At 36.4% G+C, this 17972-nt stretch overlaps 1 protein-coding gene across 1 annotated transcript; it reads right to left on the minus strand.

Annotated features, from left to right (window-relative positions):
- Positions 1-5029: 5029 nt before the first annotated feature.
- Positions 5030-17756, minus strand: PREP1 (presequence protease 1). The gene is made up of 20 exons (XM_078585498.1): positions 17407-17756; positions 16606-16786; positions 15611-15785; positions 15389-15521; positions 15231-15301; positions 13934-14017; positions 12509-12599; positions 11632-12152; positions 11391-11555; positions 11089-11307; positions 10448-10575; positions 10167-10356; positions 9269-9352; positions 9091-9188; positions 7620-7884; positions 7374-7536; positions 7116-7296; positions 6285-6356; positions 5394-5633; positions 5030-5205 (listed from the first exon to the last, which is right to left on the minus strand). The coding sequence occupies exons 1-19, from the start codon at positions 17666-17668 to the stop codon at positions 5492-5494; spliced, it is 3225 nt and encodes a 1074-aa protein (XP_078441624.1). The 5' UTR covers positions 17669-17756; the 3' UTR covers positions 5030-5205; positions 5394-5491.
- Between the last annotated feature and the right edge of the window lie 216 nt (positions 17757-17972).

The raw sequence follows: 17972 nt of genomic DNA on the forward strand, positions 1-17972 counted from the left end.
GCTGAAGTAGATTACATGAATGAAGGATACATTAAGGATACAGAAATCAGATAGAGACAAAGATTCACTCAAAATGTTAGCCCCAAAGTTATATTAGATCATTGGATATCACTTTTTAAAATGGGATCATCATTGGCAAATGGATTTATATCTCTCCTCATCAGTACCATGTTGGCTGTCCAGCATGTTATGGAATTCATTTATTTTCCACATATTTTTGATTTGCTTTCAGCATTTTAACCAAAAATATGACGTGTTTTTGGTGAAAAGTTGTGTCATTAGATTCCCCTGTAGCCAATGATTGATGTGATCCCCAAATATTGCTCAATATGCTTGTAAAAGTGTGGCACATGTCCCTGCAATAGTATAAAAATACGACCCGTAAATAAGTATTAAATGTGTGCCATGGAACAGAGATATTCCAACACGTTTTTAAATGTGTGCAAGGTCACATATTCAAGAGCTTTTCAGATTTTTCAAATCAATAATGGTAATTTAAATTCCCAATGTTTTATTTCTGATCTGTGTATAACACATCAGATGCATTTATTGCAAATAAAATTGACTCTTGCAGTATAACCCCACGTGTCCTACACAAGTATATGTCAATCCGAGATGTGATAATTATGGCAGAATGAATTGCAATTGAACAATAATACAGTTTTTTTGTGATTAGCCTATCTAATTATTGGTGACTCTCAATGATCGATCATTATCCAATCAAGGAGGATATCGACATGTGACACACAAAGAGACCAAGAAAACTTCATAAAACCACTTAAAAAATACAAAAAAATATACTCTAGTTCAAAAACATCCTATGACATATCGTTTCTTTACTTATAAAAATAATTATCTTCATGAATAGGATGTCAAAATATATTTTGACTCAAAAATTTTATTTATTTATTTGGATTAAAAATAATGTCAGAGAAATCCATAAAATACCTAACAATCCATAAAATTTAGAATATCATTTTAGAAATATATTTAATCATTCTGATCAAATATATATAAAAATTCATGATAGAATGAAATTTAATCATATTGGTGATATGTTGTGATGTGATAGCATGGGTCCCACTTGTTTAACTACAAACCCTCTCTTCCATGCATGAAAACATATTTTGAAGTTGAATTCCTCTTTGTACATGCAAAGGTAGCATCCAAGAAGATTGATATTTTATTGATATCCACTGAATATATAGATACAGTTTGACTTTCAAAGGACCTACGAAAAAAACACTTTCATCAGATCAAGTTCAATATTTATATTGTCCAACACAGGAGGTGTAGGAATGCTGTCATCAGGTCTTGCAATAAAGATGAAATCACTTATATTGTTTTCAGGTGTCCTCTACCTAGCTATACTAGCACTCAAACAATGTAAATTGTGAAGTTTCTATGGACCATTATCTTGAGTAATTCTATAAATATGTTTCATTTTTTATTTTTCATGTATATTGAATTTAGTTTTTGTAATCTTTTATTTCTCTTTGGTCTTCCTTTATTGTCATCTTTCTCAATCATTTTCTGACACAGAGGACTGATAGAGAAAAAAGATGTTGTGAGAGGGTGGATGATGTCAACATAAACTATGGATAATAATTAAACATTTCACCAAATATTTATTCAACAAAGCATCTCATACAGCAGTCAGCCTTGGACATTTGAATAATTTGCCAAGATAGTGGTTAAGGAAACTCGAGGGAAAAAAGAAGGTGGAGAAAATGATGGAAGAGAGAAGAATGTGGGAAAAAGGGTCATGGTAAATAAATATAGTGAAAGAGAGAAAAAATGAAAAACAGATAAGGAGACCATAAGAGAAGTAAGAGAAGATATTTCTCGAGAAGGGAAGCAATAGTGTTTAGACAAAGAGGAAAAGTAAAATGAGAAATAAAATTTAAGGAGCTAAAGAATAAAGAATGCGATAAGAGATACTGACATAAAATATGAAAAATTTAGACATGGTTTGTAAGATGAATATAAAATAAGATGAAAACTCAGTTGGGGAAGGGGAGAGAGAAAAATTGACCGATTCTGGAAGGCAAAGAATTACATAAAAGAGAGAAATATGGAAACAGAGTAATGAGAGAAGAGAATAGGAAAACATGAAAGTCATAATGGGCCTTGACAATCCTATAAATTCACCTGTGGGAACATAATAGGAAAACACATATTGCTTCAAAAGATTAAGACAGTATTTTTCAAAATATGTGTTTTTATGGATATTGAAAGTAGATTTTATAAACTCAACCTTTTTTCAACTGTTTTGATATCCTATTACACATCATCAGCCAAGTCCAAACTTTCAGAAGTTTAGATAACCTCATTAGGTTTGAATTATGCATCACATACAAAAATTGGATAACATTAGGAATGTGTATCCTCTTGTATTTGACGATATCATACATTTTAGCATATATCAAATGGATCAAATCATTTAATCAGGACTCTAAATTTATTTGGCATATGAAGACAATATGTCTCCTATCATTAGTTAAATATTTAGGCCAATCGCTAAGCATTTGTCAGGTAAAATGTGGTTGTCAACTCAGACTAATTGAACTTTGAGATTATTCTAATAATTAGTTGAAACGTTTAGAACCATTTATACAAATAACTAATCCTTTTTTCAATCTTTTGAGGCCATAATGTCAAGAAAAATTCACGTTATTACCTAAAGTTATGAAGTTTGAAAAATAAGAAATTATTGTTAATTACTCAATTTCATAATGTTTTTAAGAGAATAATACTATTATTATCTTATAAGCACAACTTTGTTCTTTAGTTACTGAATAGTTAATTCCCAAAATCACTTACCTCGAACAAATCTTTTCTTTAAAAATATAAGGGCATATGGTCCATACAATACCATAAATTAAAGAAAATTAAACATAATGACCAAAATACCATTATAATTTTGATTGTCAATCAGACAGTCAAATGTGGTGGTGAAAGTGCAGCTCGTCATTTGATATGCTCACCAATGATTGATCAAAATGACAAGAGTTCGAGTCTATAGCTTTGTGTCATTAGTTAAAGACAGCTCATCATTAGTAATTTAAAACCTATTGATTGGTTGAATATCACCAGATTTCTTTCTGAATATAAAAGCCTTGATTTTATCTGTCCTCATCTGAAAAAATTTGACCATGGTAATCTTGATGGAGAATTTTTTAGAAAACCATTTCAACTTTGAGTGAAAACAAATTTCAGGACTCCATTGGATTATTCCAAATATGAGGATAAGTGTTTAATGACTTATCATTTAGGATTTTGAGATCTACATTTCAGGGAAACTCCGGAGGCTCTGCACCAAGTTATCCAATGAAAAATATGTAATTATTCTGATCAATTAGCTTTAGGAAAAACTTAGTTATCGGGTTTTTTTTTCGTTTAACATGTTGGAAAATACATACAAATTTTAGTTAGACGTTTTTTAAAAGCAACAAATCAAAAGAGAGTAGAAATTGAGAAAGAAAGAGGGGAAAAGAAGAAGATTTGGTTGAGGAAGAAGCAAGACAAACAGAGCTCAACGAAATAATAAGAGCAGAGAATATAAAAAAAGAGGAGGAGATTAAATTTAGATTAATAAAGAATAAAAGAAGCCAAGTAACATTTTTTACATGCTCTCTAATATAAGAATATAGGAAGGATCATTCCTATTCGCTTAAGTTTTGAGACCGATGGTAAGCGATCAAATTCATGTTGAGAAAAGATATTGCAAAGGAGAGAAGACGAATATGATTACATGGAGATCAAATTTGCAAGCAGAGAGAAGAGAGGAGATCTTGAAAAATACTTGAGGAGAAAATGTAGGGAGCAAAAATAGGAGTTGAAAGAAGAAAAAGGAGATGAGATCGATGAAGATAAATGAAGGAAAAATAGGACTAAGGTTTAGACAAAAAATAAAGAAGACTTGATAGATAAATCAAAGAAGAAAAGGGACTGAAAGAATTAAATAAGGATATAATACCATAAATAAAAGGAAGAAATGATTTAGATATCTATTAATTGGTTTTATATCTTAATTCTTACTTATTTCAAGTGCATATTAATATTTAGATAATTATTTGTGATTTTATCTTGATATCACTGATAATGGAGTTGTTCATGTGAATATTTTAGTATTTATACATTTGAAAGGATACAGTAGATTGAAAGTTAGGATACCCTAGACAGATTTGAGAGAGAACTAGGGAAATCTATCGAGTCTATGCCAAAGGCTTTGGGGGCCGAGCTGAAGGTGAACAGTAGGGCTCTCTATGGATGATTTGAAGGGTCTACAATATCAGAGCTTCTTGGACAGTGTCCAATGATCAAGTGGTTGGGCTTGGGGCCCTCACATGTACACATTAGTTTGAGTTTCAACAACTCTAGCCTTGATGTCCCCAAAAAAGAACTCAGCACTATCATAAACTGTATACAAATCATTGATTATAACCCAACTTCCACCTCATTCCAATAGATAGGAGCACTTTAGATAGTTAAATTCTCTATAGTAAAGTTATTTAAGTTTTTTAAGAACCTGATTCAGTCCCCCTCTTAGGTAACACCTTAGCCATATAAACCAATATCTTCTCCATTATCATACTTCTCCGAGTCTTCTCATTCTCCGTTTTCCCCTTTGCTTTCTGTGGGTCTTTTGAAGTTGTAAAACCTGCCTGAATGCTCATTGTGAAATTGCATTCAGTTTAACATTGATTTTTCGCATCAACACTGTCTCTCTCCCTTCTCTTTCATATCTCTTTTCCCCCCTCTCTCTCTCTCTATCATTATTCTCATTTGAAGCTAATGACACAGTCCATACCCAAAATGATAGTTTTGTCTTTCAATGTTGACTTTTAAGATTTTTATTCCAGTTTTTACATTGGCCAAACCAATAAATGAGATTTATTTCTTAACTTTAGATTTTTGCAAAAATAAGACTGAGACTGAGACCATCACTCCTATCAGCTGGTAAGGATGCACATATATCCCTAACACAACGAAAAGTTTGAGTCAGCCTTGTAAATTCCCCCAAACCTCTGTCAATATCATATTTTCATTGAGAAGAGTATTAAGTCTCCATAGCAAGCAATCAACACCCATATCACAAGTTTATCTTAGAGAGACAAAACCCATTATGATCAACTTACATTCAGAGTTTCCCATGAGGGTCCGGTTTTCGTCCACATGCAGACTTTCCACGTCAATTGATATCTACAAGCAAAAAGAAAATATATCAATGCATGATCATCGAGAATTCGATTACTTAAAAATCTAATAAAAACTCTATTCAAGTGTCAAAATACCAAAGAAAGTTCTAAACCCAAATTTTCAAAACCATGAACCAAAATCCTTGTTATGATTAATTCAAAGTCTAGTACAGCAGGCAGAAGAATGCTCACCATTATAAATGTTAAACTTGTTGACCTGTGTGTCGAGTTCTGTTGCCAGAGGGTAGAGAGAGATAGGCTAGAGATGGAGAACAGAGGCATTGTAGCACTCATAAAACCTTATTGACTTCAAAGAATCCGCCTTTCTCTTCATTTGCCTTGGTCACATCATCAGCTGACGCCACGGCCACCACAACTCCTTTTTCTTTCACGACTTCAATGGCATCTGCGAACTCCCTGAAGTGCTTTACACTGAAATGGAAGATATGCCAAGTCAGAATTAAAACAAAGATCATCATCGCCATCACTAGGAAATAGTGATCGGATGAGATTGAGTTGAATCATAGTTGATCGTCATCATTAAGCAATCCAACGATTCAAGAAGTCGATCAGACCAATCCTTTGGTCTGATCAATCCTTTGGTCTGGATCTTGATCGTACATGAGGGTCGATCTGATCCAGACAGCCATTGGGTCCTAAATCATCAATCCGATTGAAATATTCGACTAGACTGATCTGTCGGCAGATGAAATCAAAATAAATAATCATCTGAAGGAGAGCTTCCATGTGGCAACATAACAATCCACATGTCAAGAAAGACAGTAGGCCACTGGAAATCAAAAGCAAAACCTAGTCTTTTGCCTCATTTCATGCAAATTTTACCTCCTGGCAGGGCCCATCGATCATACTATCAATCTGATCACAGATTGGATTCGCTCTCGGTCAACTATCTCAATTGATCAACCCGGCTTGATCGAGATTGTCAAACAATCCGATTGTTTATGATCATGGACGAGATCATTTACGGATCGGTCAATAAATTAGCTGATCAAACCAGCAATCTGATCAGGTTTGATTTGCCGCTCCCTAATCACCTACCACCTGTGAATGTAATTGACTCACCTGGTTGACAAGATCTCTTCACGCCTGATCTGCCTCTCCTCCTCACTGATGCCCAACAAATGCCTCAACAAACTGTACCAAAATGAGAAATATTAATAAACAGTTAATTTCAATGAAGGAATAAGATCGGTAGCTCAGTTTTTTTATAATTAATTCAATGGAAATTTTAGTAGGTGCCTCTTTGTTGATGGAAATAAACGATTTCTATTGAATCACCAAAAGTTTTGAGTAAGTGCCTCTTTGGAGATGCAACAAGAATCTCGTTTGATTTCTGAAGTCCTTAAACTGTTCTTCTGAGGTGTCATCTCTGATCATCTATTCGTCCAATTACATATTGCTCAAGATAGGGGCGGGTTCAATCTGATCGGGCCACGAATTGAAATGGGGCTGAAATGTGGTCATTGGAAGGCACGGCGATAAAAATTTTGGGCAGGAGATCTACTGCACAAAATTATGGACCAAGATCCGGGGAAGGAGGGATTTTGATCGGTTCAATCGAACAAGATTTATTGAATTGATCAATCGAGCTGATTAATTTGATAGAGCATGACCATTTTGCTCATGATCCGTCAATATGCTCTATCATGATAATCCAACTCATTGATCACGATTGATCCCAATTTCGAGAGATCAAAATCATAGATTGATCAATAAGGTCTGATCAATGATTGATCGAAAATCCAATTGATTGCCAGTTCCTTGCTCTAGATAAGATGATTAATCAGTTCCGACAGGATCATACATGAGGTCAGATAACAATATAGGCAAACTAAAATCTGCACTTGAATCAAATAAAATTTTTGAACTAATGGGCTAAGATGAGATTCGCACCTGCTATAACCCTTAGCATCTGGTAGCTGGTAGGAATCAACATCTCCGATTGTCCCAATGATTGCCTTCTGGAGAGTATCATCATCCAGCTCTAGCTCACGCAGGAAATTTGCAGTTGCATCATATACATCAAGAGTCTTAAGCAGGTTGGGATCACGGTAGGACAGATAAGAGAAAACTCCTAAAAAAGAAAAACAAACTTAGAAGTAGAGAACTTTAGGCTAAGGGAAATAGAAACCAAAAACAGAAATTAAATACCTGAGTGATTGTCAAAATCACAAAAGCCGCCATATGCACCTCCACTCACGCGAACTCTATCCCACAGCCACGTGTTTCCAATGTACTTAGAAATGACGTAAGAGCTCCCATGAAGGTTATACCCTCCTTCATAAATATTGGCAGCCTTTCCAACGTAGTTAACCTATAAAAAGAACATTAAATTGATTTTTAGTCATTTCAGGTTCGAGAGTTTTACAAAAAAAATTTAAAAACTTAGAAAAAAACCTGAGTGGGAACTATGATGGCTTCATTAGTCAGAGGGAGACGAGAAGTCCACGAAGTAATTCCCGAAGGCGATGAGCTTGGAATAGCGTCCAGGAACTTTGACAGATACTTATTTGATTCTTCTAATATCTTGGCTTCAGCAGTCACGTTGACGATGCAACCTTCCCTTGAGAGAAGGGAGCCACGAATTGATTCCAGGGAAGAAGATATTTCTGACCATTCCTCATCAACCCTTCTCTCAAGATTTCGTAAGAATTCCAAATAACTGGTGAAATTAAAAGGTTGGAAGTCATTAGCAACATTTAGGTGAAGTATTTCTTCACGCCAGGAAAATTATATGTGGTAATATTTCTTTGACGACAGGATCAGAATGCCCAACCAGACTTTGATAGGATGCTTTATGCAAATATTCCAATCACCTATCTCTCTGTCTAAGGCAGAGAAAATGGAAAGAAAAGTAAATGATTTTGATACTAGTTTCTCTCCTATCTCCCTTCAGTCTCTCAAAAATTGACAGCATTCATTCGCACAAACTTAGTTTCAAGTAATTTGCTCAAATTTCAGCGAAAGAGGATAATTGTGGAATAATTTCAATGAAGAAATAAGATCGATAGTACAGTTTTCTTTATAATTAATTCAACGGAAGTTTTAGTAAGTGCCTATTTGTTGATGGAAATAAACGATTTCTATTGAATCACCAAAAGTTTTGAGTAAGTGCCTCTTTGAAATGCAACAAGAATCTCGTTTGATTTCTGAAGTCCTTAAACTGTTCTTCTGAGGTGTCATCTCTGATCATCTATTCGTCCAATTACATATTGCTCAAGATAGGGGTGGGTTCAATCTGATCGGCCCACGAATTGAAATGGGGCTGAAATGTGGTCATTGGAAGGCACGGCGATAAAAATTTTGGGCAGGAGATCTACTGCACAAAATTATGGACCAAGATCCGGGGAAGGAGGGATTTTAATCGGTTCAATCGAACAAGATTTATTGAATTGATCAATCATCATTGATCAATCGATTTAATTTTCTGGTGCATAGAAATATCTAGATACAAGTTAACTACAATAAAATAGAGATAAATACTGATGTTGAAACAGAAATAATGGCGGCCCTGTTTAAAATATCTCAGAAGTTAACAGCTTAATCTTGATCGAGTATAAGCATAAAACACTGTTCACATTCTTCTCTAGGAGCAACGATCTAACAAAAGCAGCTCCTGAAGAGCATTTTGTAAAAGAAACTTCCCGAAATGCAAATCATAAATATTCGACACTATCATCGTTAATGTAGAAAAAGGGCATGAAAACTGCTAATGTTTATATCTGAAGCTATAGCTCAAGCCTCCAATTAATGCCCACAGTAATGACATCATTGTTCAGTAAGTTATTTGTTGATACGAAGATCTTCATGAGGTCCTAGGACAAAAATCAAACAAATATCAAAAGCCCAATCAAAGAACAGAGCTCACCTAATTCCACCGAGCTGTTCAGAAATCCATCCAGCAGCGTTCAATTTGGCATCCAGCCTAGTTGCTGCAACTGCGTGACCACTTCCTCTCAGCCGGCTCTGGAAAATTTTGAAGTCTCTCGTTGAAATTCAAAAATTGGATATTTTCTCTCTTGGAAGGAAGTTTGAGGTGGTTTTACCTCCATCCGGGCTTTGCTTTGCGAGACAAACTGCTTGAAACGCTTTTGGTCCGTAAACTGGACATCCTGCAGAATACATCTGATCTGCAAGCAACCCACAGATTGCACAAAAAACCATTGAAATATGAATTAAGCAGATAATCAACAAGAGACAAATGCATCCGTTGACTGATATTCAGACACATGAATAAACCAAAATCATCCAAATCAATAAACATTGGAGGGAATACATAAATGTTAGCCAATCAGAAGAATAGTTCAAGCCTGTCGCCTGGAAACATGATCAAATTTGAATGAAATTTGGCCTTTTGACGTTCAATTAAACATGAAAGTAAGCATTTACCGAAGTTCGCACGAAATTAACTTTATAGCAATTCAATAACATTCATCGTAGATTCTGATGCCAATTTAGGAAAGGTTCCAATTCTAGAGAAATATAAAATCAAATCTTTAAGGTTCACATCGAATAAATAAACTGACCATTATTTTCTTGGGTTGTCTTATTGTTAGCCCATTTAAACAGATCAGTACTAGAATCCAATATCAATGGCTAACATCTAAAGGAAGTCCATCATTTTGTTCATTTCACAGGCCTAAGTCCCATAATATTGGAATGCATTTCTAGAAAAAACAGGACAAACCGATTTTTTAGTATATAATAAAAAGATTAAAGAAAAAATATAAGGAAGATTTTGCGCATAGCTCTACTTCCACAATTTCGCCCTAATGATTACCATTTCGCTAATTTTTGAAAGAGAGGATCATTTGGATTATAAACAACAGATATCACCACTTTAACGGACAAGGGATACATTCGAATTATTCATTTCTTAGATATTGACCAGCGTTTAAGCTAATATAAACAGACAGATGATGCAAATGGTGATCATAACAATACCAGGTTGAAAAGATCCTCGACTCTTCCGCCCATTGCTTTACCCCGAACAATGACATGACTCAATGGATCCGCCTTCCCTCTCACAGAAGAAGTGAAAGGGTAAACGGATATCCCACCAGTCTTCCTTCCGATTAATTGGTTAAGCTGCACAAAGTCAAGGTCTTTTGTTCCCATTTCCAGCAAAGATTGACTGTAAAATGCCATTAAGCCTCATGTATTAGTGTAAGTAAATATATTTCATACAACAAAAGGAGATACGTTATAACCGAAACGTTTCTCACCAGAACAACGGTATCAGTGGAAGAAGATCTTGCTTCAAATGGCCCATATCAAATACAACCTCCGAGTACAGAACATCATTCGTGAAAAGATCATGCCGTAAAACTTTTACTCCATTGACTTCTCCAATCTGCGGCCGTAATAAACTACATAAGGTCAGTATCCAATCTTTAATATAAGGTGTATTAGGATTTGACGTCCTTGATAACGATGATGAGAGGACAATGGACAGTTGTCATCGTTCTCATTATTAGTCTGCGCCAGGGTGACGATGACAATAACTAACCGTCCCCATCATAGTCATATGTAGAGTAGAATGGACAATCATGACAATTCATCATTCTTGGCTTGTCTCTTGCTCCATTTTACAATTTCAGCTAACGAGGAACAATGATGAGTCACCATCTTCTTCAGAATTCATCTGTAGCTTGGATGACAATGAAGATGACGACATTATACTGTCTCATAAGTAGTTGATGATGACAACGACTATGATGAGGATGAGTTTATAGGGGACGATGATGAATTTGTCATTGTCCCCAAAACCCAAGTCAAATTTTTTGGAGGAAAACATCCTAAAAAGATATTACGATTATCAACAATGCATCATATACTACTTTTGAAACCAGAAAGTTCACTTTACCTCAGTGGGAACTTGTGTGGGCTTCCTGGGTATATCATCAAGAGAGAGACTAGGAACACATTTCAGAGCCTCTGGAGGGTCAGGTGTTTCCTGCTTCAGGCGCAACTCCTGGGTCGCCCTCGCAAGCTCAGCAAGATCCTCTTCCGTCATACTCGCTCTAACCTTCTCAAGAAGCTCTCTCTCAGCTGCTTCATCTTCAGATCCTTTTTTAGGATCCGGCTGAGAAAATAAAAAAATCTCAAAGGTGTATAAAGACTAAATGTAAGTGGACAGTTTTGTAGTGCATCAAGAGCTGGTTTTACCTGCATCTCAACTGTAACACGGTGTGGATTCTTTAGGATGAATTTCTCGATTAATGGGCAAAAAACTGCTTTGGGTCCTTCTTCTGCAATTCTCGCCTTCAAAGACTGCAGAGGTTTCTCATACTTTAACGGTTCAAAAGGATTCTTGTCGTAGATCCATTTTCCCTACAAAAAAAGAAGATTTAATGCAGAAAAGTACAATTAAAGAGATCATTAACAAGGAGACTGAGATTCATCTTACCATGGACCGAAGCATGAGAGAAAGGCCTCGAGGAAATGAACCAGTATTATTCTCTCTGAGCGAGAACTCGATTGTGTTCATCGAAGCCTCTACTGCATCAGAATCAAAGCCTTCTTCTGCCAACTTTTCCAAGGTACTCATAACCAGTTCCTCTACCTTTTGGATGTCATCCTCCGACACCCCCTTCAAGCCAATACTGAACTGAGGCTGAAGCAACTCGTCTTCCATTCCCCCGCCAACAATTGCCTCTCCAAGTCTGCTCTCGAGCAAGATCCTTCTAAGTGGGGAAGCAGGAGTTCCCAACAAGAGATGGTCTAGAAACCCTAGTGTGAGTTCGGTTTCCAAATCTAGCTCCCCATCAGTCAGCAGCCAGTTGAGACAGACCATGTGTTTCTTTCCATGGTCTTCACCTTCGCCAGCAGGATATTTCTCAACTACCCTTACTGGGCCAGAGAACAGCTTTTGGAGTTGGACTCTTGACTCATTAGGCGCCAGGCTCATATCATATTGATCAAGATAAGCTGCACAAAATAAAATAAAAATTATTTGGATAGAATGCAAACCATAACATCCGATTCGTTAATTCCCACAGATCATTTATTAAGAGAAATTCCACAAAAAATAGAATTATAAAAATTGCGACCGACACTAACCTGCTACAATACTATTCTTCAAAATGAAGGCATTCAATTCGGTCGCATCAAAGAAAAATATGAAATCATGGAAGACAAATAGTGACCTTCATCTAGTTATAATCTACAAAAGACAATGGATATAGAGTAGGTGATAATAGAGGATCAATTTTATTGAGAGACAATTGTTTTTTAATTATTACGAATGTGACAAGTAAGTTGTACAAAAGAGGCCCGCAACTCACCACCCAAAATGCGCAAACGTTCAGTAGGATCGTCATCCCCATAGAACCAGATCTTTGCATTGCTTGGGTGGTAGTACTTACGATGGAACTCCTACAAAAATGCAGCAAAAAAAGCAAAGGGATGTAAGATAAGCATTCAATTTATCAAACATAAATCCAACATAATTTGTGTCACCGGCAGCAGACACTAAAATATCTTACATCTATTAATAAATAGTTGTCTATATATAGCTACTCTGTTAAAAAATTTCAAAATGAAAAAAATCTTTTACATGATCGTTGCCACATATTGGGAAATACTCATGTCATTCATAAACAGACATGAACTGCAGGATATGCAGATCATAAGACTACCGTGAGAGGGTGAAGGGCTATGATGGGATACCCTATTGTACTTGAAGATTCAGGGTGTAAATCTTCTCTTCCAGAGCATCTGACACAAGAGAGGGATGGGGATGAGAAGGAACGAGGAGCGAGAAACCGGCCCCCTGGATGAAGAGAACCTGGGTATGAGGGAGATGTTGATTGGTTGACACACAGTCGTAGGCTAGAGCTAAACTAGACTAACATAAACATCAATTCTCCAAAGACTGTCTGTTTCCCGCCAAAGAGGTGCCATACATCTATTTAAAGGAAAATGCAGGGAAGGTGTAGGAGTGAAATGCACTGGATACAATGGGGGACAGTGTCAGGCCGCATATAATGAAGGTTAGTCTGCCTTGAATAGCAAAACAGACACTTAATACACATAAAACCCCTAACAGTATTCACTAAATTTCAATAGAAAACAACACTTCATCGGTTATATCAACCATTTCTCAGAAATTTGGTGAACTTTAAGAGGAGAGAAAAAACATACTGGGCAATTCCAATACTAGTATCTCATTGAAGGAATAGGAAAGAGAGAACATGATACAACCAATTCGGCTCTGAATTTCTACGGTTTATTATAAATATCAAAACTCTAAATAGCCGAATTTTTTTGAATGACGGTTCAGGTAAATTGGATGTGAATAGCCCAAAACATTGAAAAGAGCGATGTATCATAAAGAGCTAGATAATTGATGGTACACGAGAAAAATGGAAAGCATTAAATTATAACCATCACAAAGTCCCAACACCACCACATATCAGAGAGTACCTCTTGCTATGGAAAACACATAACTATTGAATGAACTACACTGAAGCTGTATATTTATGTTTCAAGAAAAAAAAATTCTCCGAATACCCAGCTAAGATCAAACACTCGACGTTACTTAAAATAACTAAATGTGAAAGATATGTGCAGGTGCCTAATCAACATCACAAGTTCAATACCGGCCATGCAGGAGAATCTCATGGTTAATTTTTCTATCAAATTAAACGGGAAGATCAAATGAAAAATAACTAAAACGAATTAAATAAAAGTGGTCACAGTTAGCTTACCTTGAAGTCTTCGAAAGTCAGTTGGGGAATAACTTTGGGATCACCACCGCTATCAACACCATAGGTATTGTCAGGGAACAGAGCCTACAGGTCATTATAACCAAACCGCTTAGCAATACTTTCAGCAAAAAAGTAATCAAGCAATAACTAATGATCGATGACATTAAACACTAAGAAGCTTATTCATATAAAAAACATATCATATTCCAGATGCGATGTGTAATGCTATGAAAGACAAAAGAGGCATGTAACCACGAAAATACTAAAAGTCACGCCCACAAACAGTAAGGTGAACCAAAAGGAAAATAACCTTGAAAATACTAAAACCCATGCCAACATAACGATCACCGTCTTCAAGAAAAATACATATTATTGAATTCAGACAGACAGGCAAAAGTTGCAGTCGTTATAACTAAAAAGCTTCAATTATCACAAAAGCAACATATATAAATTGGTATGCCAATTGATGCACGACCTGAAACAGTCAATATTTTTCGCGACCATTTTAAAATATTATTTCCTGGGACAGTTCCAATCGATATTTAATTGGTTAAATGATTCCTGTCATGCCAACGGATAACTAGAAATAATTGATAAGAGTTCTATGTTATAATTTAGGGACATAAATGTAACAAATAAAGGCAAATGAAACCAAATCTTCCACTTGAGTTCGAGTTTTCTTCCTCATCTGCCTGAAACCCCCAGCGATGGGGTTTCTCCCTCCGCCCTGCTCTTCTCTCCCTACCTCTCTTATTTCGATCTTCCTCTTGCTATGGAGTTTCAAAGTATGCAAGTGCCACGCTGTACATCGGATCGACCAGACCTTTTACAAGACCAAAGAGTTCATTCGAGAGAACATATTTTTTCTTACATTGATCCAGATGAATCAATTATTTTTTCATATACTTTCTAACGTAGAATACTTTTGCTTAGCTAGAAATATCTTACTTACTGATTGAAGCTACTCCAAATATCTATCCCCACTTAACTCACTAAAATTCAAGTAGTTCAACACTTTCTGAAACATTTTTCACGAGAAATCACGCAGATAATTTATTTATTTTTGAATAAAATTATGCAGCTAATTTAAAATACATTTTTAACAAAAGCCTTGCTGGTAGTCTAGGGTCCTGGAGATAACAGTAAGAGCAGAAAATGTATAAAATTATCAGAATGAGACAACAATCCTTAAAAAGTCAGTATCAGAAACAAAAACTATGACAAATAGTAGAAACTATTAAACCAAAACTATTATAAGATAATATCATCCTATTGAGTTTGATTGAAGGAAGCTCACTTGCTGACAGACTCTGCCAAGTATATTATCAGGCTGTGAATAAACCCCTTTCATTTCATTAAAAACCACACCTGACATTAAAAAAATATGAATCTTGATGTAACAAACCATAACATGAATAGATCGACACTTCTCACAAGCTATTAAATAGACTATACCTTTGAAGGATATTTCATCAGATGGATCATCAAGCTCATAATGCCATCCTTCCTGTTGAAATGTTTGATATTCCTCCACACATTTTGGAAAGAATACGGCATCCAAGTACACATCTACCAAATTGTAGAAATCCTGAAGAGGATTCAACAATAATAAGATAACTTTACAGAAAACTTAGAAGCCGCATGACGACAGCTCTATTAAAATCCTAGAAGAAATACCTTCACATTTGTAGAAGCAACTGGATAGCAAGTTCGGTCAGGATAGGTGAACGCATTCAAGAAAGTATTCAAACTGCCTTTCAGCAGCTCAACGAAAGGCTCCTTCACTGGATACTTCCTGGAACCACACAAAACGCTGTGTTCCAGAATGTGGGGAATTCCAGTGGAGTCTTTCCTGCATTGAAAATAATCAATTAGGTCAAATTTTCAAACAACTTGTGCAATAGGTTAGTACTTAAGATACCTAAATAGATGTTTATATCAACTAAATAATGATATGAGACTGTAAGCTAGAGCTCTCTGAATTGGCAATAGATATGAAATAGGTGATGTCTGCCATCCAATGATATATTTGCCCCCGTCGTCATCAACGTAATCATGGATGAGTGACAACGAGGATGATGATCTTCCCGTCATCATCATACGATAATCATTGGTATCAGGCCCTGACAGATGACATTCGGCATCGGCATCATCATCATCATCATCTTGTCATCTTGAACAAGAATGAGAGGCTCAGTGGTGGGTGGAGGAAGATATTAGTTCGGTCTTGTCACTGTCCTCGTCCTGATCCTCGTCATTGTTTATTCTTAAGATGATGATGAAGATGATGAGGATGATGGGACTCCTCATTGTTTATTCATCATCCTCACACAGCATTCAAAAGAAAAAAATATTTGATACAGAGAATAAAGTAATCAAAACATCTGATCATGAATAAGAAAATTCATTGGTTTCATCCTCTAGTGTGCAGAAGAATATAGAACAATGGAAAGTCTTTTTTTTGAAAGAAGAACGATGGAAAGTCGACATATCAACTTATTCATGTCATGTTAAATGAGTATTGCTCATGAGAAAAACAAGATTGCTTTTGTGTCTGCACAGAACTGAGCTTCTTTTGAAACAGCTAGCCAAAACAATAACTTTAAGATTTTCACTCCAAAGAATTACGATAGATCTAGTTTCAAAATAATAATAATAATAACAATGCTTACGGTGGAGTACGGAAGACAATGCCAAAAACCTTATTCTCATCATCATTTGTAACTGACATGATTTCTGCTCCCGTCTTCAGGTGCTTATATAGTGTTGCAGTTGACTTGCACTCATCGATAAATTCTTCAGATACCTTTTTAAACCCAAGCTTCAAGGCGATCTCATTGCTTTCATCAGTGCCTACCCAAGAAAATCAAAAGAAGGTATCCACTAAATAACCCGATAACAACAGAAAAAAGCAAATCTAAAGCTCAGAAAGAAATTAAGATAATGATTTTTTTCTCTTGGGGATCAACCGACCCTCGCATTCATTCATTGAGATCATTTTCAGTGTGGCTTTTATCACCAATCAAGATTAGTTTTGGATGATATCATTTATTTTTAAGGAATAAGCGGTGAGATCGAACATCAGCAGAAGCAAAGTCCCGGATGTTGATTACCGTGTTGATAGGAATGAGACATATAAACAATATATATATATATATACAGAATGAAATGTTCTACTTCTCATAACAACATAATCACAATCAAACCAGTAAGTTTTTAAATCATATTTCTGACTTTTCGAGGTGATTATGAAAAAAATCGATTATCGCAGAGATTGAAGAATCGCTCCCACAATCAAATTCCAGCGCGACTGAAGAAACCGACGCAGATACTCTCGAAAGAAAGGCTATAATATCACCGGAAGAAAAAAACGCTAAATTCATCCCCCCCCCCATCCATTTTCAACAAGAAACCGGAAGAACAAAGAAACCCAGAAAGCACTCCAAACTTTAGAAAAAGATTTCTCCACAAACCACTGGGAGACGTCGGAGCGGGGGAGGTGGAGACAGCTTGAGGAGCAATGGAAAAGCCCCTCCTGGAACCCATCCATCTACGGCGGAGGGCAGCTCCATTCTGAGAGAAGGGTCGGCGAAGAAGCCTCAGCTGGCGAAGCTGCTGGCGTTGCTGATACTGGGCCGAGATCAAACGCTGGCATCTGCTGCCAGAGCCGAAAATGAAGGTTCTTCCAGCAGCGGAAGAGAAGGAGAAGGAGCGGAGGAGCGCCAATCTCTCCATTTCTTGGGTGCCCAGAAGGGGAAAATTGATGGGTCTTATCTTTCTTCTTCTGGGTAGTGAGAAAGGTGAGAGCTTTGTATTGAATTTTGGGCCTGGAGTGGTATTATGGTGTGTGTGTGTGGCGTTTGGGCGTCCAGTGGAATTTTGTGGGTATTGGGTAGTGAGAGAAAGCCCAGTCTTGGGAATCAAGAGAGTGGCCGCCATTCGACTTGGGAGGATATTTCTGTGACTCTCTCTCTTTCTTTGTCTCTCATCCACCCCCCTTCTCTCTCATCCTTCTCTCATCCTTCTCTCTCCTCTCTCT

Source organism: Wolffia australiana, chromosome 13 (assembly GCF_029677425.1).
Source record: "Wolffia australiana isolate 7733 chromosome 13, ASM2967742v1".
In the NCBI taxonomy this organism is placed as follows: domain Eukaryota; kingdom Viridiplantae; phylum Streptophyta; class Magnoliopsida; order Alismatales; family Araceae; genus Wolffia; species Wolffia australiana.